This window comes from Schistocerca americana, chromosome 5 (genome assembly GCF_021461395.2).
Source record: "Schistocerca americana isolate TAMUIC-IGC-003095 chromosome 5, iqSchAmer2.1, whole genome shotgun sequence".
Taxonomy (NCBI): Eukaryota; Metazoa; Arthropoda; class Insecta; order Orthoptera; family Acrididae; genus Schistocerca; species Schistocerca americana.
Window position 1 is genome coordinate 597,880,495 of NC_060123.1, and position 27,336 is coordinate 597,907,830.

Genomic DNA, 27,336 nt, shown 5'->3' on the forward strand with positions numbered 1-27,336 from the left:
GCATAGGTGTGCTTATTCAAATACATAGATTTGTAAACAGGCAGAGTACGGCGCTGCGGTCGGCAACGTATTTACAACAATTGTCTCTCGCAGTTGTAAGATCGGTTACTGCTGCTACAATGGCAGGTTATCAAGAGATAACTGAGATCGCCCGTGGTGCTACTGTCGGCTCACGACAGATGGGACACAATATCTCTGAGGAAGCGATGGAGTGGGAATTTTCCCGTACGACAACTTCATGAGTGTACCGTGAATTTCAAGAATCCGGTAAAACATCGAATCTCCGACATCGCAGTGGCCGGAAAACGACACTGCAAGAACGACGACTGAAGAGAATCGTTCGACATGGCACAAGTACAACCCTTCCGCAAATTGCTGCAGATTTCAACGCTGGACCAATAACAAGTGTCAGCGTGTGAACCATTCAACTAAACATTCATCGATATGGGCTTTCGCAGCCAAAGGCCCACTCATGTACCCTTGGTGACTGCACGACACATAGCTCTATGCCTCAGCTGGATCCATCATCACTCTCATTGGGCTGTTGAATACTGGAAACATTTGCCTGATCGGACAAGTCTCGAACGAAATTGCATCGAGCGGATGGACGTGTACGGGTAAGGAAACAACCTCATGAATCCATGGACCCTGCATGGCAGAAGGGGAGTCTTCAAGCTGGTGGAGGCCTGGTAATGGTGTGGGGCAACTGGATTGATATGGGACCCCTGATACGTCTAGATACGATTCTGACAGGTGACACGTACGTAAGCATCCTGTCTCACCACCTGCATCCATTCATGTCCATTGAGCGTTCCGACGGACTTGGGCACTTCCAGCAGGACAATGCGACACTCTACACTCTCAGATTTGCTACGGAGTGCCTCCAGAAACACTCTTCCGACTTTAAACGCTTCCGCTGGCGACCTAACTTCCGAGGTCAAAACATTATTAAGCATATTTGGGATGCCTTGCAACGTGTTGCTCAGAAGAGATCTACACCCCCTATGGATTTATGGACAGCCCTGCAGGATTCATGGTGTCAGTTCCCTCCAGCACTACTTCAGGCATTATTCGAGTCCATGCCACGTCGTATTCCGGCACTTCTGCTTGCTCGCGGGGCCCCTACAAATATCAGGCACGTGTACCAGTATTTTCGGCTCTTCACTGTACATAGGGAAAGAAATCCACTACTGTACAACTATACTGTTGATGACAAATTGCTGGAAATAGCACCTACCGTAAAATATCTAAGTGTAGCTCTCCAGAGCACCTTATGTGAATGACCATATTAAAAAAAAATAGCTGGAAAAGCGGATGGTAGAGTGATAGTCACAGGAAGAATCGTTAGGAAATGTGATTCATCTACTAAAGAAATGACCTAAAAGACACTTGTTCCAGAGATTCGTAAGCCTGACTGGTAGAAGAGATGGGGAAGACCCAACGAAGACTAGCACGTTTCGTCACGGGATGGTTTAGTCGACGCGAGAGAGATAAAGAAGTGCTCAACAAACCCTAGTGGCAGGCTCTGCAAAAGAGGAGCTATGCATCACGGAGAGATGTAGTATTGAAATTGAGAGTAATTTCAGGGAAGATTCGGATAACGTACCCACTTACATCTCGTGAGATGATGAAGATGAGAAGATTAGAGAAATTAGAGCCATTACAGTGGTTCACCGACAATTATTTTTCCCACGTGCCATACGCGAGTAGAACAGGGAAAGTGGGATTAGTTAGTGGTACGAGAAGTACTCCCAGCCACACACCGTCAGGTGGCTTGTGCAGTGTTGATGTATATGAAAACACTGAGCTGAGTTTCAAATGACCGCTGTTTCCGGAATCGATGTTGGTTGGCATGGGGGAAGTCATTCCGTTCGAAATATCTCATTATTTTTGAGCTCAGAATATGTTCTAAGATTCTACAACGAATCCGAGTCAAGAATATTGGATGGTACTTTCATGAATCACTTCTTGTATCGCCGGCCGGGGTGGCCGAGCGGTTCTAGGCGCTACAGTCTGGAACCGCGAGACCGCTACGGTCGCAGGTTCGAATCCCGCCTCGGGCATGGTTGTGTGTGGTGTCCTGAGGTTAGGTTTAAGTAGTTCTAAGTTTTAGGGGACTGATGACCTCAGAAGTTACGTCCCATAGTGCTCAGAGCCATTTGAACCATTAAGTTGTAGGGGACTGATGACCTCAGATGTTAAGTCCCATAGTGCTCAGAGCCATTTGAACCATTTGAACTTCTGCTATCCTTCTCGTAAACGTATGTAGCATGCTCTTCCTTTCAGCTACGGGGCACGTGATTTTGTTCGGGGAACCTATGTAAAATAGTAGTTAAAAGGGGGGCTATCTCAGTCGCAAATTCAGTATAGAATATGACAGATATTCCATCGGGCCTTGGAGCTTTGATTATTTTTGGCGATATCAGCTGTTTATCAACATCACTGACGGTAATACATATTTCACTTGTCTTTTCGGGGTACGAGTATAAAACAGTCAGTAAAACAGGGGCAGTTCCCCCGGGGGTTTCCTTTCTAAAGGAACATTTGAATACGAAGTCGAGCATCTCAGCTTTTACTTTGCCACCCTCAATTTCAGTTCCTGTCTCATTAGCGAGTGGCTGGACACTAACTTTGGTGCCACTAATAATCTTCACATATGCACCGAATTTCTTTGGGTTTTGTGCAAGCTCATTTCAAAATATTCCGTTACGGTAGCCATTGAAGGCAACATGAATTGCTCTTTTGACAGGCCAAAGCGTTACATTCAGGTGTCTCTAACTACAGCCTTTCCTTTGTTTTACGTCTATTTAAGTGGTTCAAATGGCTCTAAGCACTATAGGACTTAACATCTGAGGTCATCAGTCCCCTAGACTTAGAACTACTTAAACCTAACTAACGTAAGGACATCACAAACATCCATCCCGAGGCAGGATTCGAACCTGCGACCGTAGCAGTAGCGCGGTTTCTTACTAAAGCGCCTAGAATCGCTCGGTCACATCGGCCGGCTTTACATCTATTATACGGTAGTCTCGGTTTCTTTAGATGTTTCTTTACAGTGACTGTATCCTATGCAGGGTCCCTCCCACTACGGTCTGCTCTACAAAGCGTGTGGCCAACTACTCTGTAAACTTGAGCCATAGTTCTACGTTCTACATGCTACCGTCTTGTGGTTTCCAGTTCCTCATTGAAATAAGACTCTATCGTTCTTTTTTATCAAGTTTACTGAACATTTATATCTCTATACTTGTTTTAGCTGTATTTTGTAGTTTATTCGTCATTGTTGCCACAGCCGCCTTATGTTCACTGATACCGGCTTTGATGTGGACATCCTCAAAAACATCTGGTCTATTTGTTGCCATTACATCTGATATACTTCCATCACGAGAGGGGTTTCGAGCTGAATAGTGCAGGCAGTTGGTTCAAATGGTTCAAATGGCTTTGAGCACTATGGGACTCAACTGCTGTGGTCATAAGTCCCCTAGAACTTAGAACTACTTAAACCTAACTAACCTAAGGACAGCACACAACACCCAGCCATCACGAGGCAGAGAAAATCCCTTAACCCCGCCGGGAATCGAACCCGGGAACCCGGGCGTGGGAAGCGAGAACGCTACCGCACGACCACGAGATCCGGGCAGTGCAGGCAGTTCTCAGCGACGCCCACCACTAACAAAACTGAAATTTTCGTAAGTTTATTGTCGGATGATTAACGTCTCCACCGGATGACGCTTTGATTGTGGAGCTTACGTACAGGCGAAGTGAGGTTTTCTTTAAAGTTTTCGGTTACATCAGAAGGTGAGTCTGCTGAGCGGTAAGAGGATCCAGTTACGATTTCTTGGCAGCCACTAATACGGAGTCTTTCTCAAACAATCTCGCATACAGCTTCAATTTTTATGTCGATGTATTTGATTTTCGTGTCTACTGCGACAAATACACTACCACCGTTTCCCATTAGCCTACTCTTTATTATACTTAAATTTTCCCCGCAAATCTTACTGCTATCAATTTTATGTTTCAACCAAGTTTCAATCACGTACCTGTACCTGCTATTATGTGAGCTTCATGCTACCTACGTAGCCATAACCCCTAGCGGGTGAAATCGCTACTTGCTAAAATATGAAATATATTTCTACACAAAATAACAGCCTGCACTGTGTTGATATTTGAAAGTTCCTTTTCAAAAAGTTATCCAGAAGATCCAAAGACAGAAAGTAAGACGTGGGTAACTAAGGGACTCAAAATACCTTGTAAGAAGAAGAGAGAAATGTATAGAAATATCAGGTGATTAAGGATCGGACATTACGTGCATACCACAAAAGATATTGTAATATTTTAAGAAAAGCCATTAAAATACCAAGAAGTATGCATGTTCTGACAGAAATAAATAATGAAGAAGTTTAAAACCATGTGGCATCTTGTCACCCCGGATACAGAGAAGGCAGTCAGTGAACAAGATACCGTCACTGCTAAACAACAATTCTGTGGCCGAAAATTCACCAGTTGCCACTAGTTTTAACGAGCACTTTCTAAATGTAGCTGCAAAATTGAGATTAATAGTTCAGTGGAAGTAGCTGTATTAAAAATACCCATCCACAAAACTTTAAGTAACTGGAGGTAGCACCAGCATTCTTCACTGAAATTAGTACAACTCTAAACATTCTAAAAAAACAAAAACTCATGTGGTGCTGGTGAAGCTACAAACAGAATTATTAACTGTAATGCATCACTATCGCAGTGTTTTCTTCCAGACAGGTTAAAATATGCAATAGTTAAACCTGTTTGTAAGAAGGATGACAAGAAAGTCTTAACAGTTATAGTCCAGTTTCCTTACTGACACCCTTTTTCTAAAATATTCTAATGAGTATTGAAATCAAGAGCAGCTTCGTGCTTAATCTGGGACAATTTACTTAACATATCACTCTTTCGATTGCAGAAGGGTTGCTCGTTTGAGAATGCTATTCATAATTTCTGTCATCGAGCAGTACAAGCCTAAAATAATAAAATATCGTCAAGTGGTACTTTTTGTGGTCTTCCCTAGATGTTTGACTGTCTAGATCATGATACTCTCTTAGAAAAACTCATTTTTAAGGAATTAATGCCTTACGGGGAGAAATCGTAAAAGGAGTACCTCAAGATGCAATATTGGGTCCACTCTTGCACCTTATGTATGTGAATGACGATCCATTTATCGTTCAACAAACAGGCTTGATACTTCCTGCATTCGATACTGGTATTGTAATAAGTCTCATTAAAGAGAAAGCAGAAGACGAAATTGTAAATGATGTTTTCGAAAGAAATGTTAGGTAGTTGTCAGAAAATGGGCTTTACCTAAGTACTGAAAAAATTTACTATATTCAGTTCTGTGCAACAAAGAGTATCATACCAACAGTTGAGGTAGCGCATTAGCAACTGCCAGTAAATTTCCAAATTTTTTGGTGTACATATTCAAGAAAACTAGAACTGGGCTAAGCACGTTACTGTGCTTATCCTGACGTATTGCGTATATTTCCAATCAATAATGTTTTATGGAATAATTTTCTCCAATAACTCACAACTTATAAAGAATGTACTGACTGCAGAAAAGCGAGCAGTGAGAATAATATGTGGCATACTCTTACAGACGTCATGTAGGGACCACTTCAAGGAGTTGGTCATTTTAACCACGCTGTCACAATCCATACACTCGCCAATGAAATTCGTCATAAATAATACATAAAAATTTGTTGATGAACAGTGAGACCCACATAACTTCCTCTATTCCATGGAGGAGTTTCTATTAGAAAACAAGTAGCCAGTAAAACCAATGTATTGAATTAGTGTCGGCGGATGGGTAGCATTAAGTACTGTTTCGTTAACATTAACATTGATCACGTACACATATCCTGTAAACATACTCGTCCCAAATTATTTCGATAAAAGGTTAGTTCGAATGATGTAACTAATTAACTAACTTACAGAAGAAAATGTCTTCCTTCAAGAAATTCACAACCATTCTGGACCCGTGCATACAAAAGACTACTGAATCAGACAAGTAGGTTACTATAAAAGGAAGTACGATCACAGTTTAGCATCACGTTGAGAACGAATGGACGGATGTAGCAGCCAACGACGCGTGTCGCGATCCTCATTTATTTCGGTGTGCCATCCCCCTCGCTGCTGAGGTCCATATCATGAGTAGCTGGGAAGAAGAGTGGCGAAAAGCGACAGACAATAAGCTGCACCTGGTAAAGCCCACAACGCGGCCATTGGCGTACTTTCAGCCACGGAGGCGGGTTGAGAATCTTCTCAAGCGTTTTCCTATAGGGCACAGCCCATTGAATTATGGCATCTTGCTCCGGCGAGAGGAACATTCGATGTGTGGTGCTCGTGGCATAAAGATCAATGTGCTTCACATTTTGCTAGAAGGTGTTTTATATTCAAACCAGAGGACAGCGGCAGATTTGCATACAGATCTACGTTCTATTTTAGGTGACATTCAAACGAATATGGTTTGAGTTTTATGGTTTTTTGACATGCCCAACTTATTATCTGAAATTTTAGAGAGATGTTCTTAATGTACTAACAGGATGGCTCTCTCACACTTGATTTTTGTAATTGGTCAGCCAGTCACGTTGCCCTGTGATGTTATTTCAGTTCCCCTGTCGCTTTACTTACGTTTTAATCCCAGGTACAGCATCTTCCTCATTTCTCCGTTGTCTTAAGTTCTGCAGAGTAGTGTGATTGTCTGGGCCAGCTATAGGTGGGAGTGAACATCATTTTTATGTGTACTCCTCATTTTGTGACAATATTTTTAGCTATGTTATCCACATTCGTTTCGTCTAACATTTGTAATGGCGCTTATACCTCCGCCATTAAGCGTCCTTAAATACCAAACACAGCTCTTTACAAACAGAAGACTTTTATTTACCGTACCGCTCTCAAGTATTACATAATACCAATGAGTATAGTTGTAGGCAAATTTTTATATAGTTTATCATTCCACTCGTAACTGCTACGATGTCATAGAAAGGTTCCTTTCCGGCACATACAGGACCTGAAGAAACAGCATGGACCTGAAGATACAACACGAGTAACTGTGTGTCGTCCAGCACCACAGTCAAAACATGGTGATGAATATTTTCACCACTTGTGCACAGTTTCCGTTCATCTTCCACGGTCCGTACGGATCTGAGGTTGGTAAAATACAGGGAGTTTTACCTGGATCTAGGGCTGTTTCTGGCAACTGTGAAGGACAGTTTTCTTATCAATAAAGTATACATTCATCGACGGCCTTGAATTCATCATCAGTAAGTACCCTCGCTGTGATATGAATTTGATGTCCTGAGCTCAGTCTTTCTCGCTCCGCAGAGGATACGTCAGCCAATACTGAAAAGACGGGGTTATCAACAACACTCAGCATTTACTTACAGTGGATGGCCCGTGAGAAACTGAACTCAGATCAAGCATGAAACCAGGTGGAAGGTGGTTCAAATGGTTCAAATGGCTCTGAGCACTATGGGACTCAACATCTTAGGTCATAAGTCCCCTAGAACTTAGAACTACGTAAACCTAACTAACCTAAGGACATCACACACACCTATGCCCGAAGCAGGATTCGAACCTGCGACCGTAGCAGTCCCGCGGTTCCGGACTGCAGCGCCAGAACCGCTAGACCACCGCGGCCGGCGGTGGAAGTTGTTCTGAACTGTGAAAAAAGAAGCAAAACAGTGAACGGTCCAAGCTTAACAAGTGCAACATCGAGCGAAGTGGAAGAGCGACAGCTTTGTCGTACTGTACATTGGCTACAGAAAGAAAATCATGTGGAAAGACTATATTACCATCGCAAGTAAATGTGACGAACAGTGAGAGCAGGCAAGCTATCCCAAATACGTCTCATATACATGAAAACCACAAATAAACGAGTGCGAATTATGCTACAGCAAAGGAACTGAAGAGTCAAAACTTCCAAAACGGAACTTAACTTCAATAATGTTAAAAACATATGTTTCGACAGAGCACAGAGAAACTGTGTGATTGTGAAACTACTGTGTTCATTTGTTGCAGCTTATATGACAAACTATCGTGTTTTCATCATTTCCTTGGAAGTGATCACATTCAAATTCATACGAACACCTAAATCGGGCAAGCAGGCATATCTACCTTACTCACTCACCAGGCGTACAAGTTAGGTGCGTCGATAAGATATTCCTATCATATGATGCACGTACTGTCACTAATATCGTATATGACACTCCAGGCGAGTTTTTCAGTGGATGATTCGATTGACTTATCGCCTTGTCATCAAACGTTTGCGGTTCCCATTCGAAAGCCACTTCCTTTCGCCTGCTAATAGAGTAGTTGCGTAGAATGGACTATCATTATGGGTCCCTTCCTTACACATCACTGTAGTAAACGGATGTTGCATCACGACGCAGGCACAGATTTGAAGACAGCGAACAGCGGCAGAAAACTAGCAGGAGTTAGCTTTGAATACGGCTTGCTCTTTTCGAAGTCCATCACTTTGACCACTTAACCACCACGCCGCGGTTCTTCCGCGTTCCTTTATGCTGCACTTCTGCTTCGAACGTTCACTGTTTCCATTTTACTTTTTTTTTCACTGTTCAGTACACCTTCTTCATGTCTTCATCTTGTGTTTAATTATCGCTAAATATGAGGGGGAAGCGATGGGCAGTTTCCTCTGCTAGTAGTACAGTCTTCCGTCTATCAGGAACTGGAATGCTTCTCAAGATAGGTAACCAGTATGTGGTTGTAGGTCTTATTGACGCACTAACAATGCTCATGGGTTCGTTAAGTCGTACATCTGTCTATTTCACCTATCGACTATTAGCCAGACAAACGCACAGTGCTGTTTTGTTGAGTACAAAAATCCTATCCCCGACTAGTGCTAAGCAGTTTACGAAGAACCTTGTTTCTACTTTTTAGCTCAGCACAAGTTCGCGTTATGTGTTTCTTAAATGTAAGGCCCGGCAGTGTCGTATTTAAATGAAAGTGTCCTGCTTACGGCGATCCCAAGGTATTTAAAGTGCTTGGTATGACGAAGTTTGTGTCTCTCAAAATGTATACGAAAGGCTCTGTGTGCCAAACCGTTGGATAGATGAAAGCATGCAACTTCTATGTAATTTGGACTAGATCGTATTCCCCATTTATGGAAGTAACGGATATATCATCGTGAACAGATTCATAAAGTGTATTAATGGGAAACTATTATGCGGTAATTAGGTCTGAAGACGTTATGTGAATCTTTACGGAAGATTCTGGTCAGATGATGATGATGTCCCATACTCCGAGCAGCGTAGGGAAAGATGCGGGAGACCCGCAACGCCGACTAGGCAAGGTCCTTGCGGAGGTGGTTTGCCATTGCTTTCCTCCGACCGTAATCGGGATAAATGATGATGATAAAGACGACACAACAACACCCGGTCATCTCGAGGCAGGGAAAATAACTGACCCCGCCGGGAATCGAACCCGTGACCCCCTGCACTGGAAACGAGAACGCTACCGCAAGACCACGAGCTGCAGACCATGGATAGAGAGTATAAGCAAACTAAAAGTACTCCTGTTGTTTCTAAGAGCATTTCAGTATTTTATGATTTGGACATTAGTATTCAATTAGTGTAAATAATCAAAGATAAGATTAAAGTAGTATCAATGAAACAGATACCTGTTATCAGTAATAAAACTGAATTTTTCGCTCCGACTAAAGCCTTGGATCTGCCGTAGTCTACCGCTACTCCTTTAGATTTCGTATGAGATTCCATATATGCCTCAGCGCAACAGCATTGGTGAGAGAAAGGCTATAGCTTAGGCAACAAATAGACAGTGTCTCTAGAGTTAATCTGCAGCTTTCAATGGACACTAAACTTAAAAAGAATTGGCTGAAAGGCATAAGATGGCTACTGCAACGAGAGTCGAACCTATAATTTAACCTTCCGGAATCTGTGTCTCTTATCATCTAGCCATACTACCCACCTTGGCTCCGAAAGGCAAAGGCATCCGACTCAGCTCCCGCACTGAAACGTAATTTTAGTCCCCCAGGTACTTCGATTCTAGCGCCAATGTCTCATGTGACATTAAGGATTCGCTGTGGAAAGAAATCTACAGCCTTTATCGAAAGTGAGTGTCTCGTGAATATATGCTAGAAAGGAGCATTCTAAACGTAAGATGATAATTTTTGTTTGGGTCAGTTCTAGATTCACTGGTGCATTATTTGACAAATGCGTTGATTGTTCTTGCCTTAAAAAATCAGAGCTCAAGACTCAAATATCAAAGCCACAAATCTGTTAGATGAAATTCCTAAAATTTCTCAAGAAAAACGATTTTGACGTTTTCCGATCATCTTGAATATCCTAAAGTCAGGTTAATTTTGCAACAACCGGCGAGGTTGTATGTTAGAGTGCTCACCGGCCATATGACGGCCGTGTGTTCGATTCCCAGAGGTTATTTGACTAAGATACATGTTCTACGAGCATTACTTTGAAGCTTAAAATACGTAGAGGTGGAAAAAAAATCGGTAGCGTTCGAGACTCGTAATATGTGGACCGCGTCTCATTTCGCTCATTATTTTTGCGTTCAGTTCGAGTACCAACTCATTTAAATATAAAATCCGTCGAATATACGTACGCGCTTAACACATATTTAAATGTAATTTTTATGAAAAACACACGCCCTAACATTATTACTTATATTTCACACACGGAAATCCAGTTTTCATCGCTGATGCAAATTCTTAATTACTGATATGTTATAAAGGATTGTTACTCAATATTATTTGAATCTGTAGAAAAAAGTTTGAAATTACATTTTTATGTACTGTACGTTTTACGAAAATGCTCTCAGAAAATGCACTTTTGTTTACAACCCAACGTGAATTGAACCCATGTCCCCTCCCCATGCATGACAGGCGAGCATTCGACCACAGAGCCACTTTGCTCGGCGCACCATAAGCCTTACCTTAGCATACTGATGATGGTCTAAAACTTCAGATTCCATTTTCTCGTGAAGTTTGAGATTTCCAACGAACTGCTTTTGCCGACTGATATTTGAGTTCTGAACTTCACGTACCATAAACAAAAATTTAAAAAAAGAAAGAAATTTAAAAAAAAATTAGAAAAATCGGATTCCCAGGCTCAAAGTATACCGCTAACAAGTTAACTGCAAGATAGTGAGAACAGGACGTTGGTCTACTAGCAGCCAAATATGTAACGATTAACGGACGCCACTGACCATTACGTTCAAATGGTTCAAATGGCTCTGAGCACTATGGGACTCAACTGCTTAGGTCATTAGTCCCCTAGAACTTAGAACTAGTTAAACCTAACTAACCGAAGGACATCACACACATCCATGCCCGAGGGAGGACTCGAACCTCCGCCGGAGGCTACCCCGCGCGGTGATCATTACGTATTAATCCGGCCATTGGATATATTCTTTAACACGTACGCTTATGCGAGAACACGGAAGAAACCTGTAGATGTTTTAACCGTGCAATTGTAGTGAGAGCAATCAATTAATCCATGGTAAATCATTAAACTCTGATTAACATTTTCGGAAGACTTTCTTCAGTTGTACAAGTAATTTCAGATCAGGAATTCTCATTCCAAATTTCTAGAATAAGCGTTATGTTGCCCCATTGCCAGACATATGAGATAATGAGACATGTCGAGAGCACCAGCAGACGGAGTAATCAGCCGCACGCTCTGGCAATATTGGTAGCAAATTGAAATACTGCTTTATTAGAAATGGTTTAGAGGCCTACTCTTTTTCCTTAACGACTACAGCGAAGGCCTAAGAAGATATTTACCATGACGAAGGATCTCTACATTCCTGCAGAAGGAAGACTGCTGTGTTCCACAGAAAATGTGTGTGTTGACATATACACTACACACAAATCAAGAAACCTTATTTTACGAGGGCGGTTCAGAAAGTAACCTCCGATTGGTCACAGTGCGGGTTGTGGGGGGAGTAGCGACGCCATCTGTGCGTTCACGCACTCAACAGGTCAGTCGGCATCAAGCCGTGGTCGAGTGAACGTCGTACCTGCGCTAGTTTAGTTTTTGTGGCAGTTTGAAATGTGTGCTGCAATAGAAAACCCCGCCAAATGTGAAGTGCGTGCTGTCATAAGGTTTTTTACAGCCAAAGGATATTCTGCAGCAGCTATTCATCGTGAGCTTTGTGCCGTGTACGGACCAAGAGTTATGAGTGAAGGAGTTGTCCGTGAATGGGTACGTTTATTTAAAAGTGGACGAGAAAACGTTCATGATGAAGAGAGGAGTGGTAGACCATCATTGGTGACTGACGAACTCGTTCAGACAGTTGATGCAAAAGTTCGTGAAAATCGACGTTTCTCAATGTCGGAGTTGTCTACTGGTTTTCCACAGATTTCTGAGACTCTCTTGTACGAGATAGTGACAGCAAGATTGGGTTACCGTAAGTTCTGTGCACGATGGGTGCCCAAAATTCTTACCGACCACCACAAAACTCAAAGAATGGCCTCTGCATTAGACTTTCTGTCACGTTATGAGGACGAAGGAGAACCATTGTTAAACAGAATCGTGACCGGTGACGAAACCTGGATTAAGTACGTGAACCCTGAGACAAAAGAACAATCAAAGATGTGGGCACATTCGAATTCGCCTACCAAACCAAGAAAAGCCTCGCAAGATTTTTCTGCCGGAAAACTGATGGCAACGGTGTTTTGGGATGCCAAAGGGGTGTTGTTGGTTGACTTCATGGAACGTGGTACGACCATTAATCAAGACGTGTACTGTGAAACAATAAAAAGTTACGACGGGCTATACAGAACAAACGCCGTGGTATGCTGACTTCCGGTATCGTTTTTTTGCACGATAACGCCCGTCCTCACTCTGCTCTCAGAACAACGGCCCTTCTTGAGTCCTTCAAGTGGGACGTTATCAACCATCCACCTTACAGCCCAGACCTGGCGCCAAGTGATTATCACCTCTTCATGCATTTGATGAAATGGCTCGGGTCACAGCGGTTTGATGACGACGAAGAGCTCAAAGATGCGGTCACAGGCTGGCTCCAGGCACAAGCGGGTGATTTTTATGCAGAAGGAATTTCAAAGCTTGTGAAGAGATACGATAAGTGCCTCAATCGCTATGGTGACTATGGAGAAAAATAGTGCAAAGATGTAGTTGTAAGATGTATATATTAAAATATTTAAATTTAACTTTGTGTATTTTTTTAAATCAACCGGAGGTTACTTTCTGAACGGCCCTCGTATATTACCGGACTTGGTTACCCCCTACTTTCTGTCCAGATTTAATTCGTTAACTAGCACTCAGAAACGCACGGATTTGGCAAACGATAAGAACATAGCATGTTTCACTGTCAGCCACTTAAAGAAACCCTTGCTTGTCCCAAAAGTAGCCACTCGACATTTCATTTCACTGGATTTGACATATTGCTTCTAGGGCTTATTATAGTGACACGATGCGACTGGACTTTCGATTAAATGACCTGATTATGGTTTGGTGAACCAAAAAATAGTCAATTTCAGTTGACGATAAATATTCTGGTAAAGAGCTGATGGCGGATTTATCGTCCTAGAAACTTTTATTATTCCCACAAGAAAACGTATTTTGAATTAGATCAATGACGAGTTTATAGTAGGTACAAAATGAGATAAGGCGGACAACGGTGGGGATCACCATGAAGTTAGGCTATATTTTATTGACACTACTTCCTGTCTAGTAGCCGGAGATTACTTAGTGAAGCTACTTAAAACAGGAATCACAAAATTATTAACAATTTGGGTTTCTTCTAAATTATTTCTCCCATCCTGTGATACAGCACTGTATTTCACGAAAGCTTGTAACTGATAGTCGGTTTCACTTATGGCGCCGGTCGAGGAGGCCGAGCGGTTCTAGGCGCTACAGTCTGGAACCGCGCGACCGCTACGGCAGCAGGTTCGAATCCTGCCTCGGGCATGGATGTGTGTGGTGTCCTTAGGTTAGTTAGGTTTAAGTAGTTCTAAGTTCTAGGGGACTGATGACCTCAGCAGTCCCATAGCGCTCACAGTCATTTGAACCATTCACTTATGGCTCCACAGCCACTGAATATTTCTGTAAGGAAGCCATTTTCCTGCTGATACCTACAGAAGAAAATGAATCAACCAAAATAGTTACTCAATTGCCCTATGCTTTGAGATACACAGCTAGCTGTCATAGCTTGAAGGTACGTTTCGGCGTTTACAGTGTAAGAGATTCTGAAACGTAGGTAAGATTCATACTGATACCCCAAATTATCTCTACCCTCAGTAATGTGAACCATTTGTCTGCCTTTTCTGAGTGCGGAAAAGTTTGTATATTTGCCGTTTACATGGTCATAATAATTAAAAACGATATGCCAAGGGGGCCATAGTTGCTAAACGACACAGGGGGTTGGTCATTCATTCATGGCAAGTCATATATTTCACATTTCAATGCTGCCTGTCCGCACAAAGGTCAAAGGGTACATGTTCTGGAACTGTGATATTTTCATGCATCCTCGTAGCCACAGTAATCGCCTGTGTGCATACTAAATGGGACTTTGTATTTCCGTCGCTGAAAACATGTCACCAAATGACCCACGTATATTCGGGACTAACGTATATTCTGTACTGAATACCGTTGAAAATGCTCTTTGACAGCGATCTACGGAGGCTGTAAGAAGTGATGCAATCGTTCGAAGGTTTGATCATTTGTGATATAGGGCCATTAGCTTTTTAGTAGAAGCCAACATTACGCATTTAAGTGGAAAAGCAGTATAAGTACGTTTTGTTCCACAGTTAAAATATTTACTATTTGTTTCCTGATATTGAAAGAACGAAAATATAATTTTTTAAAGCCTTTGTGTCACAAAACAAAGGGAAGGAATCGTCGAGAAAAAAATATAATAGTTTTCACTATGCACGATTCCGTATAGGGTCACTTGTTACAGCCGCGCGCTGCAATCAAATGTTGAACAGGACTTCTTGCTTTGTACTGTTCAACGTAGATTAACAGAAAACCATTTTTATAAGTACTTCTAAAAGTCGATTTCCTACCTTGAGACTGTTCATACTGCGTTTATTAACAAATAATTAGTTCTCAAATCGATTTTCGGTAAATTTACAAGGCCTCATTGGCATTGTTACGTACATTTAAAAGACTATCGCAAAGTCTCAGGAATATGTTAAACATCTTTCTGCAAAATTGTGCATAATAAAAAACTAAACCTAAAATGAAACATGATAGTTGAAGCTAATTCGTTTCTTCGCATACAAAACTCTAATCTGAATTTCAAAAAAAAAAAAAAAAAAAAAATGGCTCTGAGCACTATGGGACTTAACATCAGAGGTCATCAGTCGCTAGAACTTAGAACTACTTAAACCTAACTAACCTAAGGACATCACACACATCCATGCCCGAGGCAGGATTCGAACCTGCGACCGTAGCGGTCACGTGGTTCCAGACTGAAGCGCCGAGAACCGCTCGGCCACTCCGGCCGGACTCTGAATTTCAGCTGGGTGAGTCCCTCATATCACACTTTCACCCAATAATTAGAAAGCTATCCAAGAATGACTGAGCACCGTGTCGGTTTTAGGAATTTTTTCCTACGTTTAACGGCAAGGAAGTTTTTGCGCCTTTATTTCAGTAATCGCTCTGAAGTTCATTTCCATAATTGCAGATCTTTCGGCCCACATTATCGTAGGTGGTAAAAGATCGCCAAATAAGACACTGTATTTTCGTTTAGTGATTCATGGAGTGAATGACAACACAGAGAATTGTATTTTACAGCTAAACAGTTACTAACATTGGTGCGCCAATTCAAATCATTCTAGTACATATCGAAAACTACTTGAAGAGTTCAGTGAACAGTCATTGCCTTAACGCGGCAACTGTGTAGCAGAATTACGTTTAAACCTTTAAATCACACAGAAAACCAAATCAAATAACCAGTTAGTATTTCACTGCGGAAACCGTAATGTACATAGATTGAAGCTATTCCAACACTATTTGCGTATCCATCACCCGCAGAATGTATACAAGTATTCGTTTTATGATTTAAACTCTTTTAAAGCCATCTGAATTTATAAAACGAATATCTGTATATTTGTCATGGATGATGGACACGCAAACAGAAAGGTATATACATTTATGAAACGAATAATAACATATTCATGTTTTCTCACGTTCCATAGGAAGCTTATAAATATTTCCCTCTCGTGTTAAAGGGTAAATGTTAAAACTGTTAAAAGAAAAAAATTAGGGTCGGTAGCTTTCCAGACAACTGACGTGTAGAAGCTACTGAGAGAAAAGGTGGCGTGAGTATTTTGATAGTTTTCGCTGATAGTCATTTCGTTTCTATGACGATCTTCCCACACAGTCAGACTACTGAATTTTGTTCGTAGCGGAAATGGATAACATATTGTCTTAAGCAGCTGACAATATCTCAGGTAATGTACTAAAATCTTGTTGGTGATATATACGCAATGTATTCAGTCACATTCGTAACTCATTTCCATCCTAGGGAATATTTCCAGACAGAGATATATGCTATTTTTAGATTGTTTTATAAGAAATATAGTAAGATAGAGATCAAAAATCATCGACGAATCCAACTGTTTACCTCCTTGTTGAAGGTACTGGAAAAATTATGTATGCAAGAAGGATAAAAAAGCCGTCTGAAAATAATATATTTCACAGTCATAATTTGAATTTCAAAAGCGTGTCTTCACAGTACATGGTACTTTTCAGTTCATGGATCACAGTATACAAAATTCAAATAACAAAGTATTTCCATCTGTTACTTTCCGTGAACTTCCAAAATTTTTTGACTGTGCAGGTAACATAATTTGTCTAAAGCAGCTAAAATACTATGGTGACAGGAACTTTTCTGACACCATAATACTTTAACTGTTATAGACAAAAGGTTTCTGACTGGTTTTGATCCCATCTTTCTGAAAGGATACATAAATATCAATGATATTCCATCAGGCATGCAAGATGCAGAAACAGTACTCTTTGCTGACGACGCAAGTATTACAACTAATTCAAATCGTGTAACTTTAATAGTTGATAATTGTCGGCCGGAGTGGCCGTGCGGTTCTAGGCGCTACAGTCTGGAGCCGAGCGACCGCTAAGATCGCAGGTTCGAATCCTGCCTCGGGCATGGATGTGTGTGATGTCCTTACGTTAGTTAGGTTTAATTAGTTCCAAGTCCTAGGCGACTGATGACCTCAGAAGATAAGTCGCATAGTGCTCAGAGCCATTTGAACCATTTGAAGCAACTAAAATTGTTATCTGGTTCTTTGCAAAAGAACTGTCGCTGGAATGAGATAAAACCGAATAACTGCAAGTTAGTTTATCACAAAGATTAACGACAACGTTACGCTAGATGAATGAGAGCAAATTCATAAATAAGAGAGAACATTATAAATTATTAGGTGTTTATATTGATAAGAACATTGTACAGATTGCCTCAAACATTTAAGCTCTGAAATTTTTACGAAAAATGTCATAGTTTGGAGGTGAAAATGCCAAAAAGTTGACTTTATTTTCCAATTTCCTTTCACTAGCGTCTTATGCCATCATATTCAAAGGGAAACTCGTCATCGAGGAGAAAAGTATTTGTTGCACAGAAGTTTGTAACAATGATGATACGTGGTGCCCACTCCGGAATCTCTTATAGACAGCTCTTTAAAACTGTTGAACAAATTGACCACAGCTGCGCAGTAAATTTAGTTGCTTGCAAAATTTGTAGTCAAAAACCAGTCATTGTGTGAAAACAGCAGTGATAGCGAAAGGGGAAATGAATTCCACTATCCAGCATTCAGCCTTGGCGTGTCACAAAAAAGGAATGTAGTCTTCAGTCTCAAAAATCTTTGACAGCGTACCTAGTGATACAAGGAAATTAACTGATACTAAAATTAACTTCAAACACAAACTGAAATCGTATCTGCTTGACAGTTCTTTCTTGAATAATTTTTAAATGTATATTACTAGGACTTGTATGCGTGGTCTTTTCATTTTTTTTAGAAAGTGTGTGTGTGAGAGAGAGAGAGAGAGAGAGAGAGATAGAGAGACAGAGAGAGAGAGAGAGAGAGAGAGAGAGAGAGAGAGAGAGAGATTGAATATACCTATGTATAAAACACAGTACGAAAATAAAAAGACATCATGTAAATGAGAGGATGTATTATAATTGCAATAGTGACTTTTACCGTGACACAGCGAGAAGCCACAAATATGATCCACGAAACATGAAAATCATGGTCTGACTAACTCGCGCTGACAGGTACTTTGTTCAGATTGTAATGAACGTTTGATACAATCTGTAAGAGTATAAATGGTTCTAATTATTAAGATCTTTACCAAAAAATTAATTAAATTCACTAGACACCGTTGTCATAAAGTATTAACACAATATTTGTTTTGATTGATTGCATAGATATTTGTGTAAAATCTTTCTAATTGATATATTCGAAATAATTATGTGTCATTTTGTTTCACAGGTACCTGTTAAGCAGACACTCATTTCATCGGCCAGTGATCGCTCGCGAGTGGAGTGGGCGGTGCGACCTTACGAGCGCCGCCACGTCCCCGCAGAATGGCCCGTCTCGTCGACGTCTGCAGCACTAGGGGCAGCACCCTACCCTGCGACTGCCGGCGTCTGCCGAAGACGCGCAGGCACTGACTGATTCTGTGCGAACGCGCTGCAGTCTCCGCCGAGGAGCCGGCGGCTGCTGCGCATGCGCCGAAACAACTGCGAGTCGCAGGCACCGCGCGGAACCTCGTTTACCGTCATTGTCATATCTCTCTATCCGGCGTCCGCCAAAGTGCTGGCCGTCATTGGGCAACATCGGGATCGTGCCGCTGATGTGAGCAAACAGTACCTGTCCCACAAAATCAGCAAGCAGCCTTTTCTGGCCTTCAGTCCAAAGAACGGTTAGGTGCAGCTGTCCCTACTGTTCTGTCCCGTGAAAGCCTCTTCATCCTTGTGTATCGCTAAATGGGATCAAGTTGGCTACTGGGATGAATTTCCCCGAAAAAGTAAACAAAAAATTATATTGAATAACTACATATTGGTGATAAAATTTCATTTATTTTATTTGTTATATATACTGTGCAAAATTCTAAATTCATGGCAGTGCCGCGCGACTGCTACGGTCGCAAGTTCGAATCCTGCCTCGGGCATGATGTGTGTGATGTCCTTAGGTTAGTTAGGTTTAAGTAGTTCTAAGTTCTAGGGGACTGATGACCACAGATGTTAAGTCCCATAGTGCTCAGAGCCATTTGAACCATTTTCATGGCAGTGGCTATAAGTTCTGTATTCCGAACCTCTGTCTGAGCACTTAACGTTTTCAATACTACGTTATGATACAAGCGTCATTTGACTGTGTTATATACTTTATTATACGAAATTTTTGCCTTAATCTTTTATCAAGTGTAACAACTGCAATAAATAAAAGTACAAATAGCAGAAAAGTAGCGCAAAAATATAATTAACTTGTGCCCGCATCTCGTGGTCGTGCGGTAGCGTTGTCGCTTCCCACGCCCGGGATCCCGGGTTCGATTCCCGGCGGGGTCAGGGATTTTCTCTGCCTCGTGATGGCTGGGTGTTGTGTGATGTCCTTAGGTTAGTTAGGTTTAAGTAGTTCTAAGTTCTAGGGGACTGATGACCTAAGATGTTAAGTCCCATAGTGCTCAGAGCCATTTGAACCAACCATAATTAACTTGTAGATTACATGATTTATTTTCTTACTTACATATCAAAAATCATCTGACGTGTGCAACACGATTCATCGTTAGAAAATATATCTTCGGGTATATAAACTTGCTGAAACTTCCTGGCAGATTAAAACTGTGTGCCGGAGCGAGACTTGAACCCGCGATGTTGGCCTTTCGCGGGAAAGTTCTCTACCTACTTTTTTTTCTTTTTAATCTCATTTTGTTAGCTTTTTTCGTTGCATCTGCTCGAGGCAGACGTCGTAAGACATCCGTTTAAGTTCGTTGTTGATCCATCAACTCAGTTTTTTTATTACAGAGGGCAGCTAACCCTCTGACCGAACACGCTGAGCTACATTAAAACTGCAGTTTCAATTTGTCAACAAGTTTCATATCAGCGCACAATCCGCTGCAGAGTGAAAAGAAGCTCGTCATTAGCCGAGCGGTCTAAGGCGCTGCAGCGTGGACTGTGCGGCTGGTCCCGGCGGAGGTTCGAGTCCTCCCTCGGGCATGGATGTGTGTGTTTGTCCTTAAGATAATTCAGGTTAAGTAGTGCGTAAGCTTAGGGACTGATGACCTTAGCAGCTAAGTCCCATAAGATTTCACACAAATTGGAACATTGGAACATTGGCACAGTCAAAATATCATTCTGGAAACATCCCCTAGGCTGTGGCTAAGCCATGTCTCCGCAATATCCTTTCTTCCAGGAGTGCTAGTTCCGCAAGTTATGCACGATTGCTTCTGCGAAGTTTGGATGGTAGGTGACGAGGTACTGGTGGAATTAAAGCTGTGAGGACGGGGCCTGAGTCGTGCTTGGGTAGCTCAGTTGGAAGAGCACTTGCCCGCGAAAGGCAAAAGATCCCGAGTTAGATTCTCGGTCCGGCACACAGTTTTAATCTGCCAGGAAGTTCCACATACAAGCGTAATTTGACTGTATGATATTATATTTTTATTATAAAAAAATGGCTCTAAGCACTGTGGGACTTAACATCTGGGGTCATCAGTCCCCTAGACTTAGAACTACTTAAATCTAACTAACCTAAGGACATCACACACATCCATGTCCGAGGCAGGATTCGAACCTGCGACCCGAGCAGCAGCGCGCTTTATTATACGATACAAATTTCTGCCCTAGTATTTTATTGAGTGCTACAACTGGAATAAACGAATACTACAATAAAAGTACAAATAGCAGAAAAATAGGGCAAAAATATAATTAGCTTGTAGATTACATGATTTATTTTCTTACTTACTTGTCAAAAATCATCCGACGTGTGCAACACGATTCATTGTTAAAATATATATCTTCGGGTATATAAACTTGGTCTTTCGTGTGTAGAAGTGAAAACAATTACTTGATATGTTAATTGGCTGTCGATTTGCATAGCTTGTTAACATGATAAAGCTGTGAAATAAAATGGATGACGAAACCACAGGTTTAGCCTTCGTGTCGCTGTGTCTAAGTAGCATCAAACATAAAAATAAGTAAAATGATCGTCAAAGATCATCATAGAGATATGACAGTCTGCACCATGTAATCTATGGTATATCAGGGAACCAAGCAGTGGAACTATTTATTTGGCTTGCTGGTTACATTATCTTTGCAACAGGGACAGGTAGCCAGTGTTTACATTATATGGCATGGAGAGCTAACTTCACAGTCGTAAGTGTGCTGCTTCTGTGTTGGCAGCGCTGTATAGTGCTTTGCATTGGATTTCTGACTGCGCTTTCTTTGTAAGAGGCTCTGCGGCTGGTTGGACTCGTTAATGGAAATTAATCGCCGGTAGTGTTGGGCTACTGGTTTAGTCGCCAGAGTGATGGAAGTATCGTTGGATAGTTGGAGGTGAACAGCCAGCAGTGACGGATGTTAGTTATGAGAAGTTAGCATTGATGGAGGTTAGAGGTCTGGAGTGTTAGCGTAGGATAACGATCAGTACATGTTCGACTTGGAAATTGAATATTATTCATGATTATATACCTTTGTACTAGATGTCAATGACGATTTATATTCGAGTCTGAACTGGATGTCACATTATTAAGGTAAAAAACACATTATTTGGTCTGCAACAAAATCTTTCCTTTGATAAACACATTTCCTTTTATTAGTTAGTGCCTTCAGTAGTTAGAATCTTTTATTTCGCTGGCAGTACTGACGCTCCCTGTATTGCAGTAGTTCGCGTAATGAATATTTTAGTGGGGGAAGTGCTTAATGAGATGTACAGGTTATTGTTTAGATTTCTTTTTTGTCAGGGCCATTCTTTTGAATTAATTATTTAAAGTCACGTTGTAATCTCCCTTGAGCAGTCAGATTGCGTTGCGCTAGAATATTGTGGGTCAGTGTTGACATGATAAGAATAAGTAAAGAGAAAGTAGGCTCTGTACGTTCAGTTTTACTCAGCTGTTTCAGAATCAAATACCGTAGAAGTTCCATCTTCTCAGTCATTCAGAAATTTAAGTACAGACACACACGCATTTAAATAAAGAAGTTTCACAGTGTGCATGTAAAGATCGCGACATACATCATCGTAATTGAAGAGACATAGAAGTTTAACCTTCTCAGATCGTTAAATATTTGATGTATCAACATTTGGCATATAAGTAAGACAAGAAATTATGTAATCTGTAAGGGGTCAACCGCCCCTTACGTATTGAGAACAATACATCTTTGCCTCACGCAGGTCGCAGTAGGTACTATCGATAGTCGAGAGCCCACTGCGCTAGAGTAGTCAGTATCGACACTCCGAGGAAGTAAGTTATTGGTTGCTAAGCGAGCAGGGAGGATTTAGGCAGGACGGCCGACCGCGTTTACAATTGTTTAACAGCTGTGTGTGTCAGCAAAAGCCTTGAGTCTGACCTCCAGCAAATACGTAAATGGCGTTAATTGAGTGATTTGTTTGATATGTTTAAGTGTACATTTGTGCACCGTGTGCACCGGAAACCCACGATTTGGATTTCAGAGAAGGCTATGTATTCATTACCATATGAGGAATACTGGCTTGTGACGACATCAATAGGCGACCTGTGATGAGTTAACCGTTATTACTGTGTCAAGCGAAGGGAATAACTGCCTCATTCGTGTTGTTTAGATAAAAGATGTAGAACATTAATAACAAAGTATCGACCGATTATTGCTACCTGACATCCTAATTAGCTTTCTTGGATTTGATACGAAGCAACTCCCGTGCAAATATTAACCGATGAGCCTTTATTAGTTGCACACGGTCAAACTATTTTAAACTACTAGGCTATAATCCACTAGTCAATAACGGTGGTTTAATAGGGAGTGTTTCAAACCTATACATAAATTATATCTTTGCCCTGTTTTTCTGCTATTTGTACTCTTACTGTGTATTCATTTATTCCACTTGTGACACTTGATAATGGCGTAAGGTTAAAATCTGGATCTAGCAATAAAGCATATCGTACAGTCAAATGGCTGTTATATCTTTCTGTAAGTTCGATTTGGCAGTGTCTCCGCATCAAAGATAAATCATAAGTTTGCACCTTGATTTTTTTTTACCTTTCTTAAAGAGCTAATATTTTCCGTCGTGTGACTGGCATAAAATAGCTCATGGGTCTTGGTCTTTTGAATGTCATGCATTGATCCTTCACAACGACAACCAGAGCAATAACAAAAGGTTAACATATTATGCTTACCTATTCACAGGCACATAAATAAAACTCTGCAAATTGTTAGTGGAATATGGATGACGTTTACCGTCTCTCTCTTGCGGATCTTTAATAAACAAATATTCGTGAATGTGGGAGGAATATGACCTAATGAACTAGGAAACAATTTTACACAATGTCTGCAACACTGATTATCTGTAACAGCATGTTAGTGAAGGGATAAAGCGATTATTGCAAGTATCTGTATGATATCTTATGAATATGTGATGTAGGTCGCAGTTCTGTTTTTTTGCATTGTAAGAGCTGTCGGTGTGAAAATACCGCGTGTGTAACCGGATGAACTGAAGAAATAGAACTTGGATGGTTTGGAACTGTATCGCACAGAAATTTCAAATGAAATATTAGTATTAACAAAACTAGCTGAGTATGTAGAATACTGATGACCCGGATTCGTGGTCGTCATGACACAACATAAGGTAGTCTGCACGTTTTTAGTAGTAAACGAGAAACTGTGTGTTTCTTCGGAATTTCATGAAGCAAATTTGTGATCACATTTTTTTTTGTCCTTTTGTTACTCTGAAATTAATGTCAAAGTATAATTATTATGCCTGATTTATTTTTCAATTATCAGTAAAGCAGCAGAACAGTTTACGTCAGCGTTGAGTCATAAACAATCCACAATTATAACATAAAAAGTTATCGATTAGAATCATCCTGAGGTGGGGTAAAGGTTATTGATGATTTCACCCTCAGTTGATCGACGCATTTTTTTTTCGATATAATTTTAATACTATAGCTGAAATAAAAAGCAACGTATTAATTTTATTGGTTTCATCAATACTAAGGGTGACGGCCTAGATCCATTTGAAGTTTGTTACTGTAGTCGGCAGTGGTCCCTCTAAAGTTTTCGCCCGGTCTGCCTCCCCCCATTAGCAAACTGACAACACCGCGATGTCTCAGTTTCTGTGATAATTTAAAAGAAATTGACGAAACCACACGATACAAAAATACAGTAGCAATGTTTCTTTTGCAGCAAGGTTTAAACAAGATACCAGACTGTAGTTCTTGCAAGGTTTTTTATCGATCGGCTGTCGTAATTGCTCATTTATTGTCAACAGAGAATCATAGGATTTTATATACTATGTAGGAAGTTTGTATTGTTGACAAGGAACTTTTACTACAGAAGAATTTCTACTGAAGCAAAGTTCTGTGCCAAACGGTATGGAAAATAGGAAAATAGGAATAATAGTAAACAGTATGAATGTATGACCAAAAGAAGAACAACCTTGTTGGCAGCTAACAGACCAATATGCAATACTTGAGTGCTGTATAAGTGATATACGTGTCATGTATAGATCGCTGCACATATGTCCTGCGCTATCTGAAAATATTGAAGTAGGAATGAAGGTTGTGACGAAAGTGAACATCTTGCATATTATTTCTCCCTTCAGGAAGAAGTCTGTTCAGCACAGCACTGTGACAGTATCCAGTAGGAAACTTTTGGAAAAACTCAATACTTACTGTTTCACACAATCAGCGTATAGTTTGCAGTATCGTGGAAAATATGTGACTCGATTTCAGCTAATCACGAACTGCATACGGCATCTAGTAAAGGGGAAAAGTACAGCCAGTTTTTCCGTATACCTAGAACTTTATTTCGCTTTGAGCAGTAACACTGCCATAATGAAGCTACAAGGCTCACGCTCGCTTCCGAAAGCGTAGCCTATTGACAAGTGTTATTGACCTACAATTCCGACGCTTTATAGCGTCGCTGGGTAACATTTCCCGAAATGGATTCCCAGCTCTCTCTTCCACTATGTCCTACATTTGTGACAGACACTCTCTACAGCCCCTCGAAATTGGTCGGTCTTCTTTTGTTCCACTCTGTATGTACGTAACATAGGGCGGTTCCATCATCACGACGGTACGAACTTCCAGGGGGGGGGGGGGGGGGGGGCAAGGAAAAATTGATCAATGCAAGACATTTATAACGTGGTGATGGATTAATCGAACATAGTAGGTGGTGGCATACGCCGTTCCTCCTATCTGGCGAGTATATTTTTTACGGAATCTGATTTTGTAGATGCCACAACTCAAACTGAAGTTAATCCTTTGCAAAATTTCGTCTCAGAAGTGTAGGAACTATGACACTTACAGTAAATGACCGTTACTATTAAAAAAAGCGATCCACAACCGGTAGGAACTTCATGCATTACACGTCATAAACTTGATTATTTGAACTTCTTCAGACATCATAAAGGAAAAAGCATTAAGTGCTCTGACTTACATATATTGATATGTTATTAAATCACAAACAGGAACACCAGGAAATATCTTCCTCTCGCATTTTTATTTGCACATAACAAATACAATTTCGTGAATCGGATAAGCAGTTAACTCAGATCGCAAAAGCAAACAGTGGTAATCAGAATCGTATTCGTACTAGCAAACAGAAATACAAAGATGAGCAACGAACAATGACCAATGAGCAATAAGCAAAAAGCTCGTTTTTAGATTCTGCAGTCCATTTTATCGGTTATTCATGAAACCAGCGTGTCGCTAAAAATTACAGGGAAAAGAAACCTAAATCTATTCGAATGTTACTCTTTTGGGACGCACGACTACAAAGCAGAGATAAAACAATATTGCAAAGTACAAAATCGTAAATGATTCGTTAGACTGCCCCCAGTGGCGACAGACTTGGGCTGTAAAATAAACAAGAACGGAACTGTTCTAATCCGCTAGCTTTTACAAGCAAAGATACAAGCAGCGAAACTGTTGGTAATCTGTAAAAGCTCGCGTTCTGAGACTGATTTAACGTGGCTTGAAGAGCGAGAAGATTTTGTATAATAAAAACGTATTTGGCACAAATCGTTTTATTGCCCCTCAAAATAATTCTCATTAAAATTTACTCACTTTTCAGTGCCCTCGAACCGTTATGGAGATATTATTTGCAGTCTGATGTTGGCACCCAAAAAAGAAATGGTTTTTGGGGGGCTTCAAGCACTCCTTCAGGTGACATAGTCGCTGTGACCGTCATTCTATATTGGCATGAAGGAATAAGAAGACATGGTCAGGCGATAAATGAGGTGATACCAATGAAGAGAGACTAATTAGATATGTTTCTCCCTGAAATAGTAATCGATTGTTTTTGTAATCTGTGTGGTATCTAGGATTGTCATATGATTGGACGCTTACGAAAACCTTTAATAGTTTCATCGATGGCTTGTGGCACAGAAATTAATATATGCGATTCAGCATTAATGTTTCCTGGGCCCTCTGAAGCAATGGTCGCGACATGTTTAGTGTAACCAAAGGAACAAGCAATCGTTTCCGTGGATGTGCTTCATAAACGGTTAACTTTCGTTCCCCTCGGTTCACCTTGGAAATATGTGGCAATTGTGTAGCGTATGTGACGACTGTATACATCCGAAGTACAGAAAAAAGTAATTTAGCATCAACCACACTGATTTTTACTTATTCACTAATCAGGAACCAAAGAAGAAGAGAAATATTGCAAGATTAGTAAACAACATCAATGGTGGTCACCGCGATATAAAGCACCGAACCTACACCACTGCTAATTTGCTCTGATCCGGAATTTTGTTTGCGCCACAACGAATATAATTTACTCGTTTATTTTGTAAATCCACTGTTTGACTGATAATTGTGTGACGTCCGAGAGTTTGTTAATTAGGTTCCTTTAGACGTCTACTCTCATACAATATTTCCACATTTTATTATTTTTTTCTCTATATTGCTTCTCGCATACGATGCGGAAGCACACATGAACGCCGTTTCGTTTGGTGTCACACGTAGAAAATATCTTACTGCGTTTTGATAGTGTTACTTAATCTCGTTACTAGTATGGGTAAACCAAGTCTGCACCATTTTGCACTTGAACACAGAACTGAAACAGGCGCTGGCACTGATGGAACAATTTTAAATGGACATGTAACAGCAAACCATTCAAGATCATTTGTTGGCTTTAATTTAACGC

General features: G+C 40.8%; 1 protein-coding gene across 1 annotated transcript in view; it reads right to left on the reverse strand.

Moving 5' to 3' along the window:
• LOC124616573 (hemicentin-1-like) overlaps positions 1–18,596 on the reverse strand; it is a 294,411-nt gene extending 275,815 nt beyond the window's left edge. Inside the window, exon 1 of the mRNA XM_047144893.1 lies at positions 18,498–18,596. Coding sequence (XP_047000849.1) covers positions 18,498–18,516 — 19 coding nt within the window. The 5' untranslated portion in view covers positions 18,517–18,596. The remainder of the gene's footprint in view (positions 1–18,497) is intronic.
• Between the last annotated feature and the right edge of the window lie 8,740 nt (positions 18,597–27,336).